The following is a 22600-nucleotide window of genomic DNA, read 5'->3' as shown; positions in this document are numbered from 1 at the left end:
GATAATTCCCGAAAGGCGGGTATTGTCGTTAATATAATAGCAGACAGAGTAGAGACAATATTCTGAAGTACTTGTACGCGTGAGTGCGTAATCGTATACTTTCGCCTTCTGTGGTGCCTGTAGCCCCATCGGTTATTTTTGACATCGCCCAGTGTGTTGGGTATAGGCTTCTAATATTCAAGAGGATGACCGATTTCTACGTTTTCCTCTGTAAAACGAGAAATCAGTGCTCTCTCTGGACCCAGTAACACCTATGATAAGAATAGCAAGTTCAACCCTTGGTCCTTGAACTTATCCTCTCTAGAGACCTCCAAAATATCCAAAATCCTTTCCTTGTCGAAACCGGGGGACTATAGTCAGTGGGCAGCATAGTAATATATAGATTTTGCGTCGTGTGGTAGGAAGTTGTTCAGAGGGGCTAACTGATGAAATGACATTTTTGCGCACGGTTCAGCAAAGGGCGTGTGAAGGATTATATATGGAAGCGGATTCTCGGAAGGGGTTGCTCGGCAGAGAGAGGTTAGATGCGGGCTACGCTCGGATCTAATCTCGAATATCACCTATCGCGCGGGATCAAGATCAAAGTATGGGCGGCCGTTGGGCAAAACAGTTCTAGGGTATTCTTCAACCATAGAGAAGTGAATAATAATATATACAAAAAGAACTTATTCAAATATACAAGGGGAAGTGAAAAAGGCTCTGAGATGCGTCTCATCATGTCTTAAATTCGTGCAATATCACGAGCGTGACGGCGAACGCTGTTTCCGGACGCCTTACCAACTTCGCTCAGCCAAGAGATAAAAGTCTCGAGGGTGAAGGACTCAGGCAACGTAGGGAGAGCACCAGCGTTTCCACTCGAAGAAGTTTGAGTGGGAATAGCCGCAGAGGAAGCGGTAGATGTAGCAACATTAGCCTTCTTGGAGGTTGGACTGGCAGTGGCAGTGACGGAGCTGACCGGTGCTTGGGTAACAGTGGGTGCAGCACTAGAGGCTGGAGTAACGGAGCTGGATGGAGCAGGAGTATTTCCAGTGGATCCGGAACCAAAAAGGGCAGGTCCCGGGATGGTATAGCTCGTGATGGTGGTGTATGGGTTGAAAAGAATGCCGGGGTCCGTAGAGGAGTACAATTCGGTCGCGACAACACCCTCGGGGCTCTCGGTTCCAGAACCGGTAATCTCAATATTCATACATTGGGGATAGTTCTGGGCTCCATTTTCTGAGCCGGCTCCATGCAAAGCGATGATCTCGTGGCGGAAGACGTACTTTCCAGCAGCGAGACTGGATGGCACCGTAGTCGACCAGGTGTTGTTGTTGCTGATCATTGCCAGGGCCGCCCATTGCTTATTTGCGGCATCGTAACCAGACTCATCAATCTTGACCCATTTCAGTGTGGTCTTGTCGACCGACCCGCAGTCCCCACCGCAGTTGGCGACATAGGTAATGACTGGGCCAATATGCGACTCGGGCCAATCGCTCCATTGGAACTCAACCTTTCCACCAGCAGCAACCGTAGCCGAAGTGTTTGCGGGTTTGGCGTTCTTGTGGCAGATAATGTCCGGAGAGCCATAGCTGTTTGGTTCCACAAAACCGTTGTCTAGATTCTCAGCGTACCAACCAGCGGTAGCCGGTGGTGTCTGCCCGTTTTGCTTCATATAGTAATAATCTAGTTTGAAGCCGCCGTTATAAGTTCCGTCCGTCACAAAGCCGGTAACGGTACCATGGGCGACAACGGTTGTGGCAAGAGCGCCAAGCAAGGCAAATTTAGAAGCGAATGACATGGCGGTGACGACAGGTTATGGTGAAAGAGCTACGTAAAGCTGATTTGTTCAAAGAAGCGAATACAAGCAAAGAATGTCCCAGCTTCACTCAGTGAAGACTCAAATGAGGGTGTGAAAAGAGTGGATGGTTGAAAACCCCAAAAAAAGTGTGTCGGATGCTGTCAGAGTATCCTTAATAGGGCAGACTTCGCAGTATTTATCTCTATCCAAGACCCGCTGTGCATTCTCGGTTGCACAGAAGGATTTCATGGCTGTCGAGCCAATCCTCATTCCAGCATTGCTCCGATATTGAAGGGTCCCCAGTCCTGGGCAGATATGAGCTAGGGGCGGTAATGGAAACAAGATCCCTAATGTGAAATGATCATGACAGAGAATGCAGCTGTCGCAAGAGAGACGGTGGAAGCGAGGGGTGCTGTGAGAATGGCGAGAGCCGCCATGAAACATCCCGTGCCCTTCAATAGGGCACAGCTGCCGCCAAGATGTTTCGTGTTTCCCTCTAGTGCGCCGAGAAATTTGGTTTGGCTATCAAGTCATGCTATCAGTCGTCATCACACGTAAATATTTCTGCATGCATGAAACTGCAGTATTCTGTGGGTGATGGTCGCTTTGTCCAAAACGAAAGCCTCAGTAGCCTTCTTATCTGCGATACATGCAAGAATACTTAGGGCAGGTTGTAACTTGACGCCGAACCCTCCTCAACCATTCACAATTCCCAATGCTCTTTGATGTCCCTAGGCAATTTGCGCTTTTGCGACACTATCATGGAACATGTGGTGCGCGTTTCCTGAAGCTCGATTCGCCCACGTCCGCATCGGGATTGCGAAGGCGCGTCGTGATTGGGGGGAAAACCAAGGCTTTCACCTTGGCATGTTTGAAACGCGGCTATTGATGGGAACCGAATCTAATATCGTGAGATGGGAACACTGGCCGTCCGAGCTTCTCAGATCCGCCCTGATAAGTGTGTTTGTTCTTAATGAACTAGGGCACATTCGCACCACGGCCCAGACCGCTATAAGGGAGAATTGACATCTTGGCTGCAGCAGGTTAAGAATGCAAAAGGAACTAGGATAGGTTGGGAGAAGAACTGACTCGTCACTTGAGGGATATTTTGCAGGCTCTAAAGGTTTCAGTCATGGGTTGATAGGTTCGAATGTTGCTCAGGGGACTACGAGAAGAAGAGGTCGAGTCTCTGAACCCCTTGACGCTGTCCTTGGGCGAGGGAGGGCTATCACAGCTCTAGGTAATACTCACAAAAGTTCGATAGTAAGACGTAGGCAAGTACTAGCAGGTTACGCGTGATGGAGTAATCCTTGTATATTCCTTAAATCTTGAAGAGTTACATAAATGAGTTAGAAGCGTCGAAGCTAAAATAGTTATATTAGCTACTGCCCACTCAATTCAAATACGCCCAGAGAATCCGCTCTGAAAACTTGTGCACCTTCCACATCACCCCTCTCTTCCAAGACTGCTTCAAATATCCAACCCCGCTGCGATAGTCAGTTCGCTTTAATGCTGCTATCTCGTTACAACCAATTGACAGTGACACGCCATCATTCGGTGGTCAGGCCACCCAAACTCGCATTAGTGTAGGCGGCACAGCGCTGCGCCGCCAAATCTAGCTACATGTGTTTACAACACGCAATCGAGCAGTCGTGCGAAAGATTCACAACGAAGCCATCTTTCACAACTTACAATGATTCGGGATCCTTGAATGGTCCTTGAATCGGGTTTGCTCTTGGTGGGACGACCCTGGAAGTGGCGATTACAAGGCTTAGATACCTGGACTATGCCGCACACACCTGCACTTGATTCAATCTCGATTATTCTACTCACCACAAGCTCAGGGTCTCAAGGCACAAGAAAAAAGTATCTGGGATAACTTCTTTATTCATCACCGTTTGCAACCATAGCTTCTCTTCTTCACCTGCCGATTTAGCTCCTTGATAAGGATCTAACTCTGTACTCCCTTTCAACCATCTCCAAATTCTGTTGCACCGCCAAAGCTTTACATATGCTCTCATCGCCTCGAGTATACAACAGCATTGACTGCTTCGGGGAAGATGATATAGAGGCCAGCGTTTCCAACAGGAAGTAGTACGATTGATACTTTTGCTCTACCTACGATCACGTGAGGCAAACAAACGTAACTACATTTTTAACTGTTACGATTCGATTAATGAGGCTTAAAGGTGAGCAGTATACGATTAAGGTAGACTATTTTGAGATGGCACTTGATTTCCTATGTATACCCCCCACGAGCTGCGACTGCGAGAGCGACTGCGAGAGAGCCTTTAGCAGGGGGAAAAGAACAGTTACTTGTGACCGTAATTATCTCTTAGGCTCTACAATTAAAGCTTTACAACTCTAGAAGAACTAGCTACGTTATAAGGTTGTTTTTAGTAAATTAAATAACCTCACGTGCTATATTAAGAGTAAGGGGGACCCTGCTACTCTAAAAGCTTTAACAGTTACATTGTAACTTTTAGTAAAAAGTTAAGAAGTACAAGCAGCTTTAATTAAACTGTAACTCAATCATATTGACTCCTGCTGTCAGGTGAAGCAAACAAAAGTATATGATAAGTGAGACGTAACTTGTCTAGAAAGCCTGAGTCAAATCGTACTACTTCCTGGTGGAAACGCTGATAGAGGCTCCGCCATTTCATCTGCTCTTACGAACATTGCTATGCAACCCATCCTGAGTTCGACACTCCAAGTTACCAGAATGGTCGTGGAAAAACTTTACGTGCCTGTTTCGTGCAAGGTCGACCCCATAATTGAACAGTTTACATGCAGAAACACTTGAGTGTGACTCTCTTAATAAGCTAATGGGGATGCTTCACTTTAAAGCCATTAGCTGACCTCAACAAGGCCAGATAGGGTACAGGACAATATTCCCACTACTTTGTGCATGAGTAATATACGGGAGTAAAGTTTTAGGGAGGAGAAGTTACCAAGGCCTTGGTGTGGGTCGGTCGGCAACGAGGGACGTGGAGCATCGTTTGGAAAACAACCACTCGATGTTTTCTATTTGGTGAAGGTTAGGAAGCAGCGAAGTATTACTAGAAGAGACAAATCCACAACGACTTTTTAGTGACGAATCAACAATTTTGCAAACTATGGCTCCACTCATCCATATATGTCTCTCTTCGTTTGGGGCCCCTGAATGCGGCTTCCTTGGATAGTGGGAATGGTGGGTTGGTACATGCTTGGCGCGCTTAAGGGCGAGGTGCAAAGGCATGAGCCGAGTAATGGGTGTTGATATATGAGGTTTTGCTGAGGTTTGTCGAAGTCTTCTAACTTGTCTCGCGATGGCACTACTGAAACTTCAATAACGTAGGCAGAATATCTTGGGAAAATAGCAGCAGTACTGTGGAATGATTTAATTAGAGGTGGTTTTATTTTACTTCAAAATTCTCCTTCCATATACCATATCGACCACATGATCACTTCGTGTAAGCCTGGGCGGTGGTGCAGTGGAAGAGTATTATATTGATGTGTAGCCTCAAGGGGAAGCAACGATTGGACTAATCGCAACTCCAGATACCCTCCATCATCCGTCCGCTATTTAACCCTATCCTTAATGCTTTTAACCACAATCGCTACTTCATCTATGTTTTTCTTGTATCGAGGACTTCGGATTCGTCCAGAAGCGCTTTAGGTATGGTGAAAATCCTAGGTATACATCGATTCTGAAAGGGTAAGGTGAAAGTAGTCAGCTTAAGAATCTAGAATTCGCCCAACCTTGACGCAGACTATAACTGAAGACTGGGGAAATAAGGGCGAGATGAAGCTTGCCAAGCAATTCGTCGGGATCAAAATTGTGAAAGTGTTTCAGCCTATTGAACTTGTTGAAATCATTCACAATTGTGATTCATTTTAGAGAAAACCACAGTGGTTCCAGACTCTCTCGCTAATGTAATTTTGAATTGGAACGCGAGAAAAATTATTCTGGCGGAATTGTTTGGGGGTGTGTGAATGACGCGCTCGGAAGGTGGACCTTGTTGCAACTCTGTTATGGACTGGTTGAGGCTCCGGATAGGGAGGCTGAAATGGTTCCGGGTCCATCCGAACATATTTCGGAGCAATTCAGGCAGCAGTTGGATAATTTTCCGTCACTGTGCTCGTATAAGGTGACTGTGTCAGATGATTTATATTTAGATATTGAAAGCCACACTGGGATCAACTGAGCACAGATCACCCGTCCGTGCATGTGATACGGCCCATCCATTCCAACATTAAGATCCGTTAGGTTTCTGGGCTTGGAACATAGGATAGACAAAAAGGCAGTTCTCTATATTTTTTTTTGTTTGCAATTTCATACGTGCCACTGTGGGTGCTTACTTCCACATGACCATAACTTACATAAGCTCAGCAAAATCCCCAAGTCCGCTACTTGGGCAATTCTGGAATCTCTCATTCACCCCCAATGGCTGGTCCGCTTCAATGCCACCTCATTATCGATGCTAAGGGGTTCATTTCACCCTTCGCTACCGCTGCTGTGACTCAAGATGGCGCATCAAAGTGTGAGTGCTCTCGCGAGTGCTTTTGAGAGTGAATTGTCGAAATTGGTGATTGTCTCTCAAGCATCACCGACACTTTTGTACTGAGGCGACAACCCTTGGGAAGTACAACAACTTCTCAATATGGGATAACCAATCATTTCATGGGCAAAGTATTGCGGCCAGAATCTTATCGCATATGTGCTCTTCTCTCAACTTTTGCCCCAAAGGAAATATTATCGCTATGAATTTTGTGTCCATGTGTGTGCATCCCCATCATCTTCGTTCCCGACCCCAACTACACTCACCGAACCTCACGTGTCCAACTTTGTTAGCACCCCAGGAGCTTCAATCTGCTTGCACCGACGCGCTGCTACTTTTCATGAAACAACACGGTTATTTATTGGTGTGCTTGACAGCAAAAGCTTTTGGCAAATGCGGACGTTTGAGGCTGATGCGACAGAGCAGTATGTTGGACCCCGGAGCTTTGAAACGCCTACGCCTCACAGGATTCTTTCATCGAGCTATCTATGGCCTATTTCCTAGTTCGGTACATTGCTCATTCCTGCAAACGTCAGCGGTTAAGGCTTTGCATAGCCTTCAGAATTCACAGGCGATGGACATGGCGGTAGCATAGAAGATAACGTCCCAACTGCATAGTTCTTCTATTTTCGAATCTGTGAAGTTCTGATGTTCTTCCTACTGTTGCCCCTCAATTCTCGGAATGCCTACCCTTCTCGACTTTAGCCTTCTGCCAATTGGCCTCCATCTGGTGGTTTCCTTGACTGCCCTCATTCTCTGTGCTCACTCATGGTATCTTCTGGATTGGAAGGTCCTAAGCTGGGTTTGGGTGCTATTTAACCAGACAAATAAGATCGAACAGGCGATTATTGAATACACTTTCAGGCCTACGGATACAACTATCTCAGCGGGATGTCTTGGTGTGGCATCCGCCGTCGTTGCCATCATCGGCTGGTCGCGACTGCGAATGCGTGACATGGATTTCGAATACAATATTGTATGTTCTCTCAGAACCTATGTTCGAACGAAGAGAGTGTAAGCAATCTGCGACTAATACTCGGAGTAGACTCGCCGTTACTTCTGGTCAGGATTTGTTCTCCTAACGTCAGCCGCTAGCTTCGCTTGCTCACTTGCCGCACTTATTTTCTCTACCATCGACAAGGATAGCGGCGGATGGCAAGGGTGTACTCAGACAATTGATGGAGCAAATTTGCCCGTTTTCCATTGTACGAGGGAAGCTGCTGCTTGTAGTCTTCTGCCTTACTATTGGGCCAACATCACGGGCGAATGGAAATGGGCTATTCCTTTAGCCTGCAACGAAGCGGTTTGTGATATATCTTTCAAAGGCGCTACGAAAACTAGCGGCTAACAATGTAGCAGAAAGCTGCGAAGTGGATGCAGGTCGCAATTATGTTGTGCACGACGGTGGTAATTGCGATGTTTGGCGCACAAGCATGGTTAAGAAGGGGAAGCCACCGAAGCGTGGGCAAAGAGGCAGCGTAATTAGGATCAAATAAAGGCGCAATACTTGGAGGGCTGCTGAAGGAATCAGATGGTGGACATTAGTCGGTATGTTTGACGAATCCTATCAAGATAGGAAGATGCAGAACATCGGCAATAATGCTAGAGTAGAGTACAGTATCACAAAACATGGGATATGGCTAGGGTAAAGTCTACCTATTCAACCTCTTGCTAGCAACACAGGGAGCGCCGAAATGGCGCAGGTTTCTCCTCCGAATTATCCTCCCTGTAATGGATAACGCTGGGAATATGATGCTGTAGAGAATCGAGCCCTCTCCGCTTTACCGATGGTTCTCAAAGAGCGATTCGCAAGATTTTACCGTAGCATGGGGTTGAAGAGAAGTACACTGGACTTGATTACATGGGTATTCATCGTCTCGATTTATCCTAATTGCGAGTGCCAGTCTTTCTAGCATGCATTCCTTTACAGCCCCCTTCGCAGCAGCCCCGCATCCACGGAGTCTGCTACCACGAATCTCCGCATTAGATATTCTACGCTTTCAATGGATTGCTTTGCATATTAATAAAGAGAAACAACCTCTTCAAATCCTTCTGAATCTTAAAATTTATTCAACGCGTTTCCCAAAACTAGTTTTCTATGCCCGAATCTAAGATGTTGCTCACCCCCGCCGTCGCAGGTGTCGCAGGCCTAGTCTACGTCACATCCCGCATCACATCCCCCAATCTCACAGCCTCTGCCTTTAATTCCTGGTACAACAACATTCACATCCCTGAGATTCTCAAATCTAACACGACTTCTCTCGTCGTACGCTACAAAGTGATTCCACAAAGCACCTCTTCGATTCCACCATGGCATTATCTAGCCCTGTATAAGACAAGCGATGTAGGTTCCATCAGCAATGCTGCGGCGCAGTATCTAGAAGCAGGAATGGTGGAGTTTCATGTAGACTCCTGGGTACCTATCCAGACTTTTGAGAGCTTGAGGGAGAAAAGAGGAGATGTGCCGAAGGGAAGACCAAAAGTGCAGGTTCCCGTGAAGATTGAACCTGCAACTGGAGAGGCAGGGACTCAGCATGTGGAAGAGTGGTATAGGAAACAGGTACGGAAAAAACCCCCCAAACTGTCATCTTTAACCCGAGTTATTCTCGGTGCTTTCCTTAACAGTGTGCCTAATATCAAACTACTAGCATCTCGATATGTTTTCTATGACTCCCAACTACAGGCGCACTACACGGTATACATCGGCAGATGGGTCGATACCAAAGTACCTTGCCTTGCATGAGCTAGACACAGATTATATGGACCCGTATCAAGGAGATGTACTGATGGGAACGGAGTGGGCAACAATGGTTATGAAGGAGTTACTGATTTTTGAGCCCTCTAAATGGGAGATCATTTATGAAGCTGGGAATGTGAGCGAGAAACTCTAGGCGGGATGAAAAGAGGCGCTGCTTTGGATGTTGGCCGTTTGCCAGGTGAAGACTCTCGCTTTGTTCTGAATAAAAAGATGAATCAGCCAAAATGCAAAAATGTGAATTCTTGCAACATGGAACTTCGGAGATCCGTGGACTCTAAGACTCAAAAGATGGAGTACAACCCGGTGCAAGGCAGCGCACGTAAGATCGCATAGTCGTGATTCGCTTGCCTCAATCCCTCCAAAAGAGTGGCTTCCAGGGTTCTTAGTCTCTCCATTACATTAATATCTTCTTTGTCTTTTCCTATTTCTAAATTGATTTTTTATTTGCTTATGAGTAACTTGCCATAACGTTGAAGGAATATTGTTTCGTTTAACTACAGAACACAGGTTGAAAGCCGCACAAATCCTTCACAACAGAATCTTCAATCTCAGGACAGAGGAAAGAACGCTCCCAAGACCTCAAGCCTAGGAAATCATATATTTACGAACACATCTAATGCCTTACAATACTGTTGCGTTCGCGAGCTCTGGACCTGTTGGTGGTTCTTGGTAGCCGTTGGCAGAAAGACTCCACTCCTTCTTTAGTTGACAGGGAACGCATCCAGGCCAATAATGCTCAGGCACACGTCCGCTGACGAGGTTGCGATATTGAAACCACATACGCTGGATTTCTGGCCAGGAAATGAAACGCCCAGTACCACCCTGGAATCCATCTTCACGGTCGCCAATTTGAACAAGTGTCACGTCCGGAGGGTACTTGGTCAAAAGTGCGCTCGGCGCTGGAAGCGGAGAGGAAGCATTCCGCGGATCGACGCCGGCCCAGCCCTTTTCCCAGTCCTTGGATTGCCAGTAAAATTCGTCAATTGTAATGCTCCATAATCTCCACTTGCCGTCTTCGAGCGCCATTTGGTCATGGTAGATGGCTCCCCTGAAGGTACCACTCGTCGAATTCGAAGTTGAGGGTTGAAGAAGGTGTGCCCGGAGTGTGGCTGAACGACCATCTTCTGACACGAGAATCACCGGCTGCGGCCGCCAGTGGAAAGAAATACTGGGACGTAGGGCTGAATGGTTTCTTCCCCATGATGTATAACATGCATCTGCGTTCCGATGAGGACCTTGGTAATATCCACAAAATGGGGAGTTCTTATGACCCTTTGTATGGAAGAGATCTCCCATTAGGTCGCAATGTAGATCGTCGATGACAAAGCCGTACGCGTTTGACACATTTTCAGCCCCATCATAAGCCGACGAACGTGCCAGCTGGCGCCGAAGATCTGCCAAATCCCCACTGGGTCCGTCTCGTGCAACTCCTCGGGAGCTTCGAGCGGCCACGTCTAGGAATGCTGGCACGCGACTACTATTTCGAGCACTGGCTCCTCTGCCCCAGCCTTTATAGTAATCGGCGACAATGAGTGGCGTGATTTCAAGACTACTCAGCTTCCACTGGCCGTCTTCCTTCACAAAGTCGTTGCGAAAAACGCTGAACTCCCAAGACGCCGTTCGAGTGTTTGCATTTCCAATCATGCCAACTTCAATACCTCGAGAAGTAGCCTCACGGCCGTTTAGATCCACTTCCACGATTTGATCGAAGATATAATGGGCATTGAGAATTCCCTGGGTCAAACCTTCCGGTCCCATGCGCTCCATTGCTTGCCGGACACCCGCTGCCCCCTCGTATGTGCCAACGCCATCTATCTTAACCGTGGAGCCAGAGGCGAAAAGATCAACCACGTCGGCCCACATCCGACGATCAACGTAGAAGCCATAGGAATGCTGGATATTCCGGATGGCGTCCTCGTCGTTCAGCCGAGATATACGATGGGCTAGTTCCTCGATTGATGCTTTAGCGGGGGGAGCTTCGCCAACCTCGAGTGGAATGGCGACACCTGGATCTACACCTTGTTCTACGAAGTGATATGGAATGATAGGAACAGCACCGTTACTAGTACGCCAGCCTCCGACATATGGACCAGAGTAAAGCGGATAATAGTGCAACAGTGAGATCTTCCACAGGCCGTTGCTGAGAACGTACTGATTCTCGTAAATTCCTCCTTGGATACGCGTTCCCCCAGCTCCATCCCCCATAAAGCGTAATCCGTTCCAGCGCGCTTTGCCGATGCGGCCGTTTGCCGAAAGAGTTACCAATCCATTCTCGGCTATCATGGTGTCTAGAGATCCAGATCGGATTCCATCCATGGCGCCGGCGTCGACCCGGAGCCATTTCTCGATAGCGGCTAGTCCAGTTGCGGTTTCGTTTCCCCATTGCAAGCTACCATTATTGGAGAATAGAGCAGCCATGTCCCTCCACTTTCCGAATTGAGCCAGTTGAGCAAAGGTTCGCTGTACATCCTTGATCTCCCGGACCGACTCCACTCTCTCAACATCTCGGGCGAGTGCATTCAATTCTGATGTGGATAGAGGAAGGCAAGACACTTGCAAGCAGACTGCCAAACAAGCGATTGTCGCCCTTCCTAGCTTCATCTTTCGAGAAAGGTACAGGATCCTTGACAATTTCGGAACCACGTTTTGGGGGTAGTCTTTGGGAGATAGAGAGCCTCGATTAAGCCCTGCATCTGCACAATTTCACGCCACCACATGGAACCTTATATACTAAATATTGTCAATGAGAATCGCGGCACCTCCATCGCCCATAACGCTAGGCGAACTGCCGGTGCTATCACATTGTAGTAGATTAACGAAGAATTACGCCCAAGACAAGGACTGTACTAATTCGTCATCAGCCCACTCGTCCTCATTTCTTCAACATATTATCCGAGAATGTCACTATACTAGTATGGTAGTAACATCGTCAAATTTGCTAGGGAGTTGAGGATTTTAGCACTCTATCCATTTTTGCGGCAATGGGTATGCAGAATTCGATGTTTTTCGAGTCGTGTAGCATTCTTTTCCCAGCCCAACAATAGCCGTTCAGCCGCCAACCCCACATCCACATTCAGCACAGACGTTGTATATTAATAACGATATCCGGAACTATTGAATACACTTTCGTCGCATCTTAGTTCGATAATCGATGAACAGGTTCTCTGCCAAGGTGGTAAGGAAGATTGTCAGAAACAGTTGGCATTAACGAAGATTACTCGCAGCATGGTTCACCAAAGGAGAAGAGATCTCGTCAAATCACGAGCCAGAAATAATCCTTAGCCTGCTTATTTATGTAAAATGTGGGTGTTTTTGAAAAGGGTGTTCGGAGATGCCACTCCAACACTCCAAAAGTTCAAACTATTACGAATATCTCTTCATCCAATCTCTCATTTTTAATGCTTTAATGATGACTGAACGACATCTATATAATCTTAGGCCTTACCAGGCTTCTTCATCTGCGTCCAGGGGACATAGAAAGCACAGATAGTGCACTGAGCAGATGCAATGTCGAGTGTCTAGTTTATCTGACCGCTGCGGAGGATTACTCCCAGCCAGTCATGCTACTAACTTCACAAAGACCTCTCTTGGTTAGTTTACACAGTCAACGCATACATCATAGATATCTGTACAGGGTTGATCATTCAAGTTAGATTTGGTAGTACGGCTTTTAGTGCAGCATCTAGGTCCCCAAATTCTGCCTCCTGGAGGGTACATTCACTACTTAGCCTCGCAACGCATTTGGTACATACCACTGCTGCCGCAGGAATATGGCACTTTGATGCTCGACATTAGTCAGACGACGCCATGAACATCATGCCGCACTTGGCTCCTCCCGACGATGTGAAAAGTTCAAAATGCCTCTCCTCTCATTCAAATCATGCTAATATCCTTTAAGTCTTAACTTCATGTCACAGGCGCACTGCATTCATAACACATATATGACTTCCTTCGATTGCCCCCCTTTACTGACAGCGGTTACTGCACCATTCGCCGCCTTCACCCACTATGCATTGGCTCCTTGAAGTCAAATAGTGGATTCACAATAACTATCATAGTCAGATGGATGTTTCATCCGTTGCTTTTAGAAAATTACGGGCACAGTTCGACCTCGAATCGACCAGGCAACATATCAATACCTTGACCGAAACGATGTCATACAACAAGAACATCACCCAACTCTAAATAAAAAATAAAAAAGCCAAGTTCGAACGTAATGTAGCTATCTATTAACAATGTCTTGGTATCACTGACTTGTTAGCTTCATACAACGTCGACGTCGCGCTACTCGACATCACTCTACTTTAACCCACTTGGCGAAGAAAAAGTCATGAGCGTAAGTCCACTTTACCTTCACTTGACTTTAACTTCACTAATATTGTACACGCCAGGTTATTCTAAAATCTATACTTTTTTTTCAGCAGGCTTCGACTGGTTCCAATTTCAACATTGGCTGAGCACTATACCTCACTGAATATTCGAAGGCATTGCGAAAGCTGAACAGCATCGCTTCAGCTTTAATCGAAGAGCCCCTGGAGGTTCAACCGCATTACGTATGTACTGTCGCTCAGATGTCTCATAACTAGCATGTCAGGTTCGCGTCTCAGTCCGTGGATCGGCTCAAGCCAGGTACTTGGGAACGGCGAGAGCTTCTCCAGCCCGCATAGCTCTGGCTTTTGCCAAAGGGCTACATAGTGGATCCATTATAGCTCAGTCGTGTTAGCTAGCAGCGGGTCATGGTCGATTAGCTGTGCATCTGTAATATGAGGCGTGTAATAATAGAGCATGGTTGCTCGCCTACATGAGGTTCTTCATTTCGCGCAGCTGTGATTGCCTGTTCTGCTAATCTTGTGTGGTTTCTTATCAATAACTTCTCTTGGTGTATTCGCTATCTGTTTTCGTACTTGGTCCCGATCAATTTACTTGGCACCCTCGTGATCCTTTTCATATCTACGATCTCCGCGATCTCGTTCTAGCATTGAGTAATCGCGGTACTCCTCATATGAGTTCAATGGTAGCATCTTAATGAGCGGTCCTCTCACCAGCGCTTCCTCACTTCATTCCGAAAGTAGAGAGACCGGAGAAGACATCTATCATTGGGATTGCGGCACAGCGTGTCTTTACGGACCGATTTCGTCTCTGGTTGAGCAAACGAACAGAATTTACCTACAATATTTATATCCTTCCGAACTATATGCTACAGACTTGCGCACTTCATGAACCGTGACTGTGCCGCATGCAGGTGATGAAGCATTACGGCGGGGGGATGAGAGAGGTTATTCTTCTGGCGAGGCATGAAGATAACTTAGGATGTAAACAAAGTTATGGGAAATCCGGTGGAAATGAGACGGCGCTGGTGGTCGCATGCTCGCACGAGAGTCTCACCATGTACGACTTCAATGGGCAATTCACCCCGCCCTTCTTGGCACTCCTCAAGCCAGGCGCCGGGGAAGTTTGAAGCGGCTTGGCAGCCCCACCCTCGGAAACAAGTTGAAACATCACCAACGTCGCTTCCCATCCTCACAATTTCCCCACAAGTCAACTTCACTCTTCGTTCTCGCATTGTGGAGCCCAATTTCCACCTCGCAATCAACACCCTACAGAATCTCCGAGCGGCGAGATGTTGCTCTGGTGTGCAGCAATGACTTTCCCATGATCTCATTTAGGGGTCGGATTATGGCTTATATATGATATTTCTGCACCACCATGAGAGTTCTTCAGCACTGCCGCTTTCATTCTTTTCACTCTTTGCTAGTCACTCATTTCTGACTGACCCGACTGCAACATGTTGCTTTCGACTTTCATTCTTTCTTTCCTTTATAGCGGTGCATCCGCAGCAGCGACAGGTATCGTTCTTGAGAAGCACGTCAGTGCACTGTCACTGTCTGCTTCTTTCAATCCTATCAAGGAATCCTACTGGACTGGATATCCACACCATCGCCGAACGCCTTTTGCACTTTCGCCGGACGGAAAGTCGGCGTACCTCGCATACCTCGATGCGAGTGAGACGGACGTCCATGTCCAGCAAGTTGATCCCGCTTCATTCGCCGCTGTTGGAACGCCGACAACTATCACTGGAGCGAAAGAAGCGGGAGGACTCGTGGCACATAACGATGGCTTCGCTCTTTTGACAAATGAGGCTTTACCTTCTGGGACCTCGAATGCACCTGCTGGAAGCACGCCAGTCGCTGTGCTCTATCGCTACACCTCCGGGAAGCAAACCTTCAAGACGTTCCTCGGTGGTCCAGGCGTGAATGAGGATTTTGGACTTGAAGCATCCCCGGATCTCAATGGGGATCTCGCTTTCTCAGAAGCAGCTGGCATGTATGGCGCCTACTTTGTCGTCACCGCATACACTGGCTCCGCATCAGGCCACTTTGGCGACAGCATCCAGTATGTGACCGAAAATGGAACGCTTGAGACAATTTCGGGTGCCAGTTCCAGCTGGGGATGCTCCCACAACACTGGTATTGCGTTTGAAGCTGCAGATTCGGTCCCATTTGCGAGCATGTGTGCTGAAGACCAAGGCGCCATCTGGCTGAACACCAAGACGCAATCTATGAATGGCGTGAAAGTTTCGAACGAAAACACCACGAACGGCGGAAGCGGTGAGCCATTCGGCGGCATGAGTGGTTCCTTCAGCGGACTCTCCCGGTTCGTTGGTAAAGACTCATACATCTCCGCTTGGGTTAGTCGCGGCGCGAAAGACCTCACGACAAACGACTGGCTGGGTGCAGGCTTTACCCACGCCCTCAACCGAACGAACAACCGCAACGTTGCAATTGCCCAATTTTCAGACAAAAACACCCTGGTGGGAGAACAGGCCTCATCGCAAGTCGGAGCCACGAGCGGCGATTCTCAGATCAATTGGATCACGGCGGGGACGGCTGACTGCTCCAATGCGCACGTCGCTGCGTTCGATGGGGAGAATGCCCTTGTTACTTGGGAAGAAATCGCCCAGCCGCAGTGCGATTTCATTGCTATGGGATGCAAAGGCGCGTTTACGGGGTCAAACTTCCAACTCGTGAATGCTGGAAAGAAGGTCGGAGATGCGGTGAAAGCGACGGATGTGTTTGTAGCAGGTGATATGGCCACTATGAGCGACGGGAGGATCTGCTGGCCATATGTGGATATGGATTGGAAACTTGATGGACCGATTGCGAACCCAGCGAGCGTCAAGGAGATGAGCTTTGCTTGTATGAGTCTGGCGGGAGCGGGCGATTTAGTGTCGACGTCCACCGCTCCAGTTGCTTCCGCTACAGCCCAGGCTACTTCCGTGGGTGCCGCGTCCTCTGTCCATTTAGAAGTATCTTCAGTAGCTCAGGCTACATCTGCGGTTGTGGGCTCTTCGGCACAGCTTCAGGTATCCTCAGTAGCCCAGGGGTTGTCATCGGCAGCCCACGCTACATCTGCTATTGTCGTGCCATCTGCACTGACCGAGCCTTCTCAGGTGTCTTTTACACCAGCAGCCTCCTCTCAAGATTTCCTATCTACCACAGGCGAGTCGTTCACACGAACGACGCTTGAGGTTCGTGTTTCGGAGCCTGCGACCGCACCCCCCTTTCCTATAGGCTCTCTTCAATCCGAAAGTTTCCCAATCTCCCCATTACCATCGCAAACAGGAACTCCTCCAGGGGTTGTCCCTTCCTTCAGCTTTCCCACTGGTTTCCCTACCGGCTTTCCAACTGGTTTCCCGTCCGGCTTTCCGTCTGGGTTTCCATATGGCTTCCCAACTGGCTTCCCATCCGGCTTACCATCCAACTTGGCGGACTTCGATTGGCACCATTCTAACCCAACACGATCGCGACCACCAGTGAGCCATTGTACTCCGAAGGACGGCAAGATTTGCTTGAATCATGGAGTTGGTAGACCTGTGCGAGCATCACATATTCCCTTTTCGTCCTCAGCGCTGAACTAGGTTAGTTCGCTGCGTAGGAAACGCTGAGAAGCAAAGAAGGGGCTAAAATGCGTGAGTCGAGCGCCTTCAGGTCAAAACATTAGCTTTGTTGGAGAGAATCCTGAGGGGAAGGTGCAATGGTAGGATGCTAGCGGAGGTTTGTATGGAGACCGTTTGGCGAAATAAAATAATTCTTCTCCTTCAGCCTGATTTCCGGTGCCGTATCCCATATTCCTCTTCCTCCCTTTGAGCTTGTGTATTTGTAGGTCTCCTTTCAAGATGCGAGGAGTATCTTTGTTGCGTGGGGCATTGCCATTTTGGGCTCATCTCTGCCAAGCGCGGGCCCTTTGGGAATGGTGGCAATGTGACGAAGCCAGGCATGCGAATAACTTGGCAGATGTTAGTGTGGCGTTTAGCATTCCAAGCCTCTCTTGAAACACGTCGGCTAACATAAACGCTTGTGACAGGTCGTTTCTTCTGTGCGTCTCACTTAAGACACCCTGCTTTAGGTCCTTCATCTGCGCGAAACTTATCTATCATCTGATTACAAAGAACATTCTGCTGGCACTGCAAATATCCCATTCATCAAGTGTACTTCGAAAAGCCCTTTCGCCAAAGACATCCCCGCTAAATCCGGCAGTCCTGGGGTTTCAGATATACATTACATCCTGAGAGTGAAACATCGACTTCGGTTTACCTATGGGGAGAACAGCAACCTCATTGGGTTTGATCCTCGAGGTGTGAATAACAAACAGCGACGTGACTTACTTCCATAATGCCGCTGCTAGGGAGTACCACGATGATCACGAGTTGTTTTAGCATATTGTTAACTACCAGTAGTCTAGATTCTCTTCCACTACAATTTCAGCAGACCACCACATTTAGAATATGGCGTAAATAGTACCGCAAACGCAATAACGCGCGATATGCGAGCACTCCAGCCGCGGTAGCGGAATTACTGCACTATGCTTGCCTCAGCGCCCAATCCTAGGAGGTATTGCCAAAAGATGCGTGACTCAATTACTTCGAGGTTAGCTACGGCATAGTTATTGGTGTCTTCTTTGCATAGCTCTATCCAAATAATGTCGGCCACATGATTCGCTATGATGTTGCAGACGCAGAAGATTAGGACGACAGAGACTGGTCCAATAGCTCCCGACTTGACGAGATGGTAACACGATATCTGTTATTAGCATTAAGAGAGCGGAAGGGTGGCAATTTGTGGGGGCTTGTGGTGTAGATGAGTGCCGGTTGGTATGCACTAGTACAATGATGTGTTCGCCACGAGGTAAGTATTGAAGTGAACAAAGTATCGTCAGGATGATCGATGTAATTGACTACGAATTCTGAATCATGGAAGTCGGTGTGACTGCATACCGAATTTGCCCTGTGCCTCTGTAACGTAGAGTAGTAGTGCGTGCTCTGTTGTTCTGCGTCACAGACGTGAACTCACTTCGGTTACGTGACCAGCCCATGTTCCACCTCAGGTGTAAGGTCCTCATCCTCTAGGTCCTAAGACTCGTAGTCCCGGCCTTCTCAGATTCCATGATGCCAACCAGCCATTTAAGGGTTTCGGTCGTAACAGCAATACATCTATGCCCTTAATATAAATAAAGTCTAAGTAAAGTGAAAAAATTCCAACCCCCATCGTCGGAGAAACAATCTCTAAGAGGTTAACTTGATAAGCAATATGAAAATCTGATTCTCGCTAGATCAGGAAGCGATAAATCCGCAAAAATGTTTTCGCAGCTTCGCCAATCTACTCAAGTTTAATATTGGCGCCAAGGTACGCTTTCTGGAGTTGTTGCAAGAGTAGATAGCTTGGAAGAAGCTCAATAGGTATTCAGTAGCGCCTTTTTGAAGATGAAGCTGGGGTTCTTCTCTGATAACGATTTGCAGCCTCTAGTCTGTTGCTGTTGAGGTAGGGAATTGGTATTGCTGCTGGCACGGTTTTTATGCTCTAGAGACAAGCTTCGAGAGCATGGGATGGAATTGACTTCTCTGGGAGATTTTGCCCAGATAAACGGAGAAATTGAGCGGAGATAAAGGTTAGCCAGGCAAGGAATAGATCATAATTCTTCCGGCTTCTTTAGGCGTAGATTCGTACAGACTGATTTGATGCCTCCACTGTTCCAGTACAGGGCAAAACTCATGAGGATGACAAATTCGGATGCACTGTAAACGTGCGATGAATTTACTTTTTCGAAGCAGCGAAGCCACCGTTGGGAGGATCGTGCCCTCAGGCTCCAATCATTTTCAGCTTCAGCTCAGCCTCGTCGCGCGTAGGCAAATCTTGCGGCTCTCTCGGCCTGGTGTCGCAGCCTTACTGCTGATCTTCGCATCTTCTTCTCTTCCCTCTTCTTTATTAGTGTTTCGTGTCAGCCAACAATCTCCTTCCTCAAGTATTTAGTTCTAATAATGGTAAGTAGGGGTGGGAGAGATGCCGTGCCAAGACTAATGTGGTGTGGGAATAGGGTCGGCCGGTGACGGATGACGACATCGGACTGAAGGTCCTACGCGAGCCTCGAGACACAGACACACAAGCTGCACAGATTGTTGAGTGCGTTGCTTCCTTACGTATTTGATTGCGCAGGACCATACTGATCAGCCTCAGTATCGTCGCGATCCATGGCATTGGGGCTCATCCAGACGACAGCTGGTGCAAGAATGTGGGCACCGTGCAGACCCCGCAGTGGGCCAACTGGCTTGAGAAGGAAGATATGCTGCCCAAGACGGCTCCACACGCACGCATCATGCGATACGGATACCAGTCTCAGTGGTTTGGCAAAGGGGCGATGCGGCAGAATGCCTCGACAGTAGCGCAGCGGTTGTTGCTGGCATTGAGACGGAAAAGAGAGGTGCTCTACCTGCACAGATACCACTTATCGTCGCTAATTAGCCAGGGGTTCCCGTTTCGTCCGCTACTCTTCATAGCGCACTGCTTCGGTGGGTTGGTAGTTCTAAAAGTCAGTCTGCTAGCAGCTAGTGTAGACACCTGTAACTAAAACTCGTAGGCCCTGCTCGATGCTCAACTCGACGAGAAAGAATGGCCTGGCATATTCGCGTCAACGACCGGCCTCGTATTCTTTGGCACACCATTTCGAGGGGCGGAGGGGATGAGCCAGGTGGAGATGCTTGAAGCGGCGAGAAGAGAATACCACCAGGACGAAGTGTACACAGATGTGCTGAAAATCTTGGAGCCAGGGAATGAATTTCTTCAAGCAGTAGTTGATCAGTTTGGAAAAACGCGGAGGCTTCCAAATAAGGCACAGGTTGCGTGCTTCTATGAGCTGAAGCCGAGCAATGTAGGAAGGATTGTGGGGAAGGAAGATCGAGCGGTAGGCTTAGAGACATCACGTGCTTTACAGTGACTGACTATATGCGTAGAGATTTGTGGTAAGCGAGAGCTCTGGTTGCCTTGACTTATCCGACTCGACGAGCAAATTCTCGCTCTCACGGACCCACTTTAACATGAACAAGTTTGGAAGTCCCACAGAGGAAGACTTTGAGACTGTAAGCGACGTAATCAAGAGCATAATCGGAGCATCTTACGAGCTTTTAGCGGCCCGGTTTCAGTGTAACTAGGCACCTTCGTACGCAATGTTATTTGATAAAGGTTGACTAGGCTACAGACTACGGCAAATATGACGTCCCTTTTAGTCTTCGCAGCATACCTGTGGCGAATCGATTTGTTCCTCGTGAATCTGAAATGAAGAATCTTGAGCAATTCTTTTTCCGTAAACCACCCTTAACAAGCCGACAAAAAGTATTTGTCCTCCATGGCCTTGGGGGCATAGGCAAGACGCAACTAACAGTCGAGTTCGCGCGACGCCACCACCGCAGGTTTAGTTCTGTGTTTTGGCTAGACGGAAGAAGCAAGGACATCCTCAAGCGAAGTATTGCAAGCTATGCAAGCAAGATTCCACAAGGCCAGATTCTAGAGACTAGTAAGGGATACTCAGCAGAGGGTAGCGCAGATGTCGATGAAGTTGTAAGAGACGTAATGAATTGGCTTGCACGACCGGACAACACTGCCTGGCTGCTTGTCTTCGACAACGTCGACCGGGAATACGATCCAAGCGATACAGACCCTGATGCATACGATGTGAAGCGCTATTTTCCAGACGCCGACCACGGTTCCATCTTAATCACAACCCGACTAGCTAGGCTAGAGCAGTTAGGTGACTCGCAGCACCTAGGCAAGGTTAATGAAGTTCAGGCTCAGGCTATCCTCCAGAGTTGGTATAAAAAGAAGTACGGTAAGACCTCTACCCAGCCTAAAAGCCAATATAATAAACTCAAGCTGACAACACTCCTCTAACATAGATACAGCGCAGAGTGAGCGCCTGCTCAAGCTTCTAGATGGCTTACCGCTAGCAATCGCACAGGCGGGTGCGTATCTCCAAGAGAGCGGGGTTGGGCTCGAAAAATACCTAGCTTTCTACGAACAGCAGTGGCGTGAACTTATGAAGTCACGAGACTGGGTTAACGCGCCTCTTCAAGATTATCCGGATCGCAGCGTGTGGACCACATGGGCTATCTCTTACAAAGCTATCCAGGACAAGCACCCAGCTACAGCTAACCTCCTCCTTCTGTGGTCCTTCCTTGACAATAGGGATCTATGGTATGGTTTATTCTCAGCGGCATACCAGTATTCGAAGGTAGCTGAGAAAATGTTGACGGATTGGATTGGAGATATTGCAAGGAATGAGCTTGAGTTTAGCATGGCGATGCAAGTTCTGCGTAACTACTCACTGATTGAACATACCGAAGAACTGGCAAGCTACGCTACTCATCCAGTTGTCCACCGATGGGCGTACCATTACCAGGGTAAATGTTTTCAATCGAATCTAGCTCGGTTAGCAGTAGGTACAGTCGGATGGGCTGTAGTGGATAGTTCAGCTAAGGACTACTCGGCCATGCAACGTCGACTTCTTCCTCATGCCCAGGCGTCCTCTCGATGGGTGTCAACCCAGATAGGGAGAAGTTCTAGAAGTCAGAGGGATTGTGGAATGGACAGGAGTAGGAGTGAAGAGAAGGCAGTGATACTAGTGGCCATCCGCCGGCTTGGCCGTCTCTACATGGACCAAGGAAAGCTGAACGAGGCGGAGAAGATGTACGAACAGGCGCTACGAGGGTATCAAAGGGCACTTGGTCCTAAGCACAGGTCGACACTCCACGCAGTTAATAATTTAGGCCTTCTCTTCGCCAACCAAGGAAAGCTAGATGTGGCAAAGAAGATGTACGAGCAGGCGCTACAAGGGTATGAGGAGGCACTTGGTCCTAAGCACACGTCGACACTCCACACAGTTAGTAATATTACTAGGCCTCCTCTTCGCGAACCAAGGAAAGCTAGAGGAGGCAGAGAAGATGTACGAGCGGGCACTGCGAGGGTATGAGGAGGCACTTGGTCCTAAGCACATATCAACGCTAAATTCAGTACACTGTTTTGCAATCCTGTACACGGACTTGGGAAGGTTAGATGAAGCGGAGAAGATGTACAAGCGGGCACTGCGAGGGTATGAGGAGGCGCTTGGTCCTAAGCACACGTCGACACTCCACACAGTTAATAATCTAGGCAATCTCTTCGCGAACCAAGGAAAGCTAGGCAAGGCAGAGAAGATGTA

The 22600-nt window shown here is 48.1% G+C and overlaps 8 protein-coding genes across 8 annotated transcripts; 5 read left to right on the top strand and 3 right to left on the bottom strand.

Moving 5' to 3' along the window:
• Nucleotides 1-556: 556 nt before the first annotated feature.
• BDR25DRAFT_395439 (uncharacterized protein) lies at nt 557-1924 on the bottom strand (the record flags this gene model as incomplete). The annotated part of the gene is made up of 2 exons (XM_033698373.1): nt 751-1924; nt 557-699 (listed from the first exon to the last, which is right to left on the bottom strand). Exons 1-2 carry the CDS (start codon nt 1775-1777, stop codon nt 557-559), a joined length of 1170 nt encoding a protein of 389 aa, XP_033543704.1. The 5' UTR covers nt 1778-1924.
• On the bottom strand, nt 1655-6253 carry BDR25DRAFT_395438 (uncharacterized protein; the record flags this gene model as incomplete). Its single annotated transcript, XM_033698372.1, has 30 exons — nt 1655-1935; nt 1964-2299; nt 2332-2417; nt 2461-2533; nt 2582-2659; nt 2702-2728; nt 2765-2811; nt 2867-2894; nt 2944-2981; nt 3029-3097; nt 3171-3264; nt 3305-3352; nt 3416-3616; nt 3673-3763; nt 3825-3895; nt 3944-3991; nt 4034-4092; nt 4320-4416; nt 4455-4524; nt 4565-4599; nt 4637-4801; nt 4848-5100; nt 5182-5235; nt 5295-5338; nt 5410-5502; nt 5544-5621; nt 5665-5774; nt 5798-6035; nt 6099-6180; nt 6228-6253. 30 exons carry the CDS (start codon nt 6251-6253, stop codon nt 1807-1809), a joined length of 2868 nt encoding a protein of 955 aa, XP_033543703.1. The 3' UTR covers nt 1655-1806.
• A 747-nt stretch (nt 6254-7000) lies between these two features.
• On the top strand, nt 7001-7800 carry BDR25DRAFT_236038 (uncharacterized protein; the record flags this gene model as incomplete). Its single annotated transcript, XM_033685538.1, has 3 exons — nt 7001-7294; nt 7364-7625; nt 7682-7800. The coding sequence occupies 3 exons, from the start codon at nt 7001-7003 to the stop codon at nt 7798-7800; spliced, it is 675 nt and encodes a 224-aa protein (XP_033543702.1).
• Nucleotides 7801-8416: 616 nt separating this feature from the next.
• On the top strand, nt 8417-9209 carry BDR25DRAFT_317121 (uncharacterized protein; the record flags this gene model as incomplete). The annotated part of the gene is made up of 2 exons (XM_033691653.1): nt 8417-8878; nt 8967-9209. The coding sequence occupies 2 exons, from the start codon at nt 8417-8419 to the stop codon at nt 9207-9209; spliced, it is 705 nt and encodes a 234-aa protein (XP_033543701.1).
• Nucleotides 9210-9697: 488 nt separating this feature from the next.
• Nucleotides 9698-11793, bottom strand: BDR25DRAFT_395436 (uncharacterized protein; the record flags this gene model as incomplete). Its single annotated transcript, XM_033698371.1, has 3 exons — nt 9698-11601; nt 11642-11677; nt 11706-11793. 3 exons carry the CDS (start codon nt 11791-11793, stop codon nt 9698-9700), a joined length of 2028 nt encoding a protein of 675 aa, XP_033543700.1.
• A 3068-nt stretch (nt 11794-14861) lies between these two features.
• On the top strand, nt 14862-16292 carry BDR25DRAFT_235738 (uncharacterized protein; the record flags this gene model as incomplete). Its single annotated transcript, XM_033685521.1, has 1 exon — nt 14862-16292. A coding segment is annotated over one exon (1431 nt), but the record flags the coding sequence as incomplete, so codon positions are not given.
• A 3058-nt stretch (nt 16293-19350) lies between these two features.
• Nucleotides 19351-20613, top strand: BDR25DRAFT_267561 (uncharacterized protein). Its single transcript, XM_033687058.1, has 6 exons — nt 19351-19394; nt 19448-19533; nt 19588-19831; nt 19877-19939; nt 19988-20311; nt 20361-20613. The coding sequence occupies exons 1-6, from the start codon at nt 19392-19394 to the stop codon at nt 20556-20558; spliced, it is 918 nt and encodes a 305-aa protein (XP_033543698.1). The 5' UTR covers nt 19351-19391; the 3' UTR covers nt 20559-20613.
• A 329-nt stretch (nt 20614-20942) lies between these two features.
• On the top strand, nt 20943-22600 carry BDR25DRAFT_71181 (uncharacterized protein). The gene is made up of 2 exons (XM_033698943.1): nt 20943-21227; nt 21300-22600. The coding sequence occupies exons 1-2, from the start codon at nt 21182-21184 to the stop codon at nt 22370-22372; spliced, it is 1119 nt and encodes a 372-aa protein (XP_033543697.1). The 5' UTR covers nt 20943-21181; the 3' UTR covers nt 22373-22600.

The sequence above is a fragment of the Lindgomyces ingoldianus genome (genome assembly GCF_010093535.1).
Source record: "Lindgomyces ingoldianus strain ATCC 200398 unplaced genomic scaffold BDR25scaffold_31, whole genome shotgun sequence".
Lineage (NCBI taxonomy): Eukaryota > Fungi > Ascomycota > Dothideomycetes > Pleosporales > Lindgomycetaceae > Lindgomyces > Lindgomyces ingoldianus.
The sequence above is the reverse complement of the archived record's forward strand: the minus strand, read 5'-3'. Positions and strand labels throughout refer to the sequence as shown.